Source organism: Stegastes partitus, unplaced genomic scaffold, assembly GCF_000690725.1.
Source record: "Stegastes partitus isolate 25-593 unplaced genomic scaffold, Stegastes_partitus-1.0.2 Scaffold1861, whole genome shotgun sequence".
Taxonomy (NCBI): domain Eukaryota; kingdom Metazoa; phylum Chordata; class Actinopteri; family Pomacentridae; genus Stegastes; species Stegastes partitus.
This window is the reverse complement of record NW_007579592.1, coordinates 10147-12738: the sequence shown is the minus strand read 5'-3', so window position 1 is coordinate 12738 and position 2592 is coordinate 10147. Positions and strand designations below refer to the sequence as shown.

Genomic DNA, 2592 nt, shown 5'->3' with positions numbered 1-2592 from the left:
AAAGATCTTAAATGATGTAAATAATCAAAAATGCAAAAACTAAAGTAGTAAAAGAAGAAATTTAAACGAATAAAAATTAAATCAAAAGATTTTACCAAAATCAGGTGACATAATTAACACTGTTTTTGCATAATTGTGCAATTTAACTGCCAATTTCGTCTCCTCACACACAGACCTTTGCGGTACCATGGCAGGAACCATGGGCAGGAGACGTTGACGGTGGTTCCTGGGAGTCCATCGGGCCAGCAGGCGTACAAATCAAAGGTCCTGTTACACACCAGCCCTGTAGCAGAGAGCACATGGGTAAATTCTGTGCTAAAAGACAGTCGTCAGGACTCACCTGGTTGAAATATGAGCTCATGCTGGGAGTAGAGGGCCTCACCTGTGGCAGGGGGCGTGGCGTCGAGGTAGTCCAGGCACTGGTTCCTGTAGCTGCTCCACTGCTCCTTCACAAGCTCCAGAGAGTTAGCAGAGGACACCTGCAGGAAGACGAAACTTCTGCAGCCGTTCCTTGTTTTGAAGGAGCAGTCAAGACAGAGTGCAATGTGCTAAAGACACGTTTAAGGCTGTGTGTGGGTGTGTGAAAGGAAAAAGAAGCTGAGAGTTGTACCTTTGTGCAGCTGCAGAGCATGAGCAAGGCCAAGAGGAGACACACCTGGGACATCCCACTGATACTGGGAGGATGGGGGTCGGTGGGGACCAGAACACAGAGGAGGACCAACGCATGAGGCAGGCACGGCCCTCTCCCCCCCGCAGCCTACACACACAACATGGAGAAGGTTGTTGAGTGTGTTTGTGCGTCGGTCAAGCTACACATTCTATGAAATTCTAAAAGGATCAAGAATCAATGAACAGAAAACAACAACAACAATCAGGAACGCTGACTGCTTCTCTTTCACGTTTTATAAAACGTTATATCTCCACGACGCCAGCATTTAAAGAAACAAAGACCATGGGTGTCAAACGCAAATTCACAGAGGGCCAAAACAAAACACTGGGATTAAGTCGCGGGCCAGAATCAGTATTTACTGAAAAGTTTATGACAATTGTGCATGTTTTCGTTTCTCCGATGATATATAATGATGCACTTTTTAATATGGAAACAAGCTTAAGTTTTGTTTAAACACTGAATCCAGAAGAAGCAAAGACTATATAAAGAAGAATATAAACACATGAGAAACCAAATATCAAATAAAAGATACATCAGTGGCATTCATTTCTTATTTTTATTTAAATCAATAAAATATTACAATTCTTATGCCTCTCTCTATCTGTGTATCATTCAAGTTTATTTTCAAGCACAAAACCAAAGATAAATAAATAAATCATTTAATGATAAAGAGAAAAACTGAAACATTTACATACATTTTCCAGAGGTGACTGGAAACATGAGGATGCTAATGAAGGTCAACAGAAAAGGGAGGGGATGCTTGCTGGTCTTCATTGATGTGATGTGTAATGAGCGGTGCATGCGCCATATACCAGCTCTAACAGATGTTTAATATTATCTCACGGACCAAATCTAATTCCACTGTGGGCCAGATTTGGCCCGCGGGCCTGAGTTTGACACCGAAAACCTAAAGGGTCACTGCTGATGTGACATGTTTTATTCATACAAAAGGTCACATTATTTCTCTGCGATATTATTCTGACGTGCCAAAAGAATCTGTGAGTTTTTTGCTGAACTGCAGGCAGTGTTTTAGTAGAACAATATCAACAGTCTGTAGAGCCAGGAAACACCGCGGGGCAGTTGGAGTAATGCTACACAATGCTGTTGTAAAGCAAATTGAGAAATCCTGGTTTCATTTTTCTTTTCTTTGCCTATGATTTATGGCATTATACCTGTGTCATGCTGTTACAAAAGACATATTTGTGTTCTCTTTTCTTCTGACTATGGTTGTGCTGTTAGCATAGAGGTACAGGACTTTATACTGCAGTTAGAAAATGGGCTTATGGTGAGTATATATGCCACAGTGGCAAAAAATTCAGTTCAGAGGGTTGCCCTACATGGGATTGCACATTAAAAGAACACAAAAAAAAACAGTCATCAATGCAAACCTGCTGTTTACTGAGCATACAGGACTGTTACATTTTTCGACTTGTTTCTCACAATGCATCAGTTATTGGAGCTCAGCATGTGATTAAAGAATGGGCTCAGAACAGGGAGGTCAGAGGAGGCTCAGCAGAAATCTGCAGACTCCTTGTCTACACTTACCCTCATGTATAGAATTACACATCTACAACGGTATTTCGACCGTTCTGAGTTAAATCTACAGCATGAAGTTCTTTGTGCGTGTTGATTTTCGTGACGTTCCTGTAGCAGCAGACCGTCTTCACCCACGCAGTTGGAGAACAAAACGAAATCTGAAACGTTTCTGCAAAAAACACCTTGACCATGGAAACATTTTTGGCTAAAACGTTTCAAATTCCATTCTATTCCAGTCTCTTTGCCTCTGTCCAAGTGCTCCTTCGGGCCATGTGTGTGTTTCTTTTATGTGTTTTATTGTACCTGGCAAAGATCTGAGCTGAGCATCAACAGCCTGTCATATTGTCACAGCACGCAGATTAGCAGCTTGATTTTAAAGGACTGCG

The 2592-nt window shown here is 41.7% G+C and overlaps 1 protein-coding gene across 1 annotated transcript in view; it reads right to left on the bottom strand.

The window, feature by feature from the left end:
- Positions 1–975, bottom strand: part of gcgrb (glucagon receptor b) — a 20386-nt gene extending 19411 nt beyond the window's left edge. Inside the window, exons 1-3 of the mRNA XM_008302714.1 lie at positions 611–975; positions 383–479; positions 176–283 (exon numbers count right to left, since the gene is read on the bottom strand). Coding sequence (XP_008300936.1) covers positions 176–283; positions 383–479; positions 611–664 — 259 coding nt within the window. The 5' untranslated portion in view covers positions 665–975. The remainder of the gene's footprint in view (positions 1–175; positions 284–382; positions 480–610) is intronic.
- Positions 976–2592: the final 1617 nt, after the last annotated feature.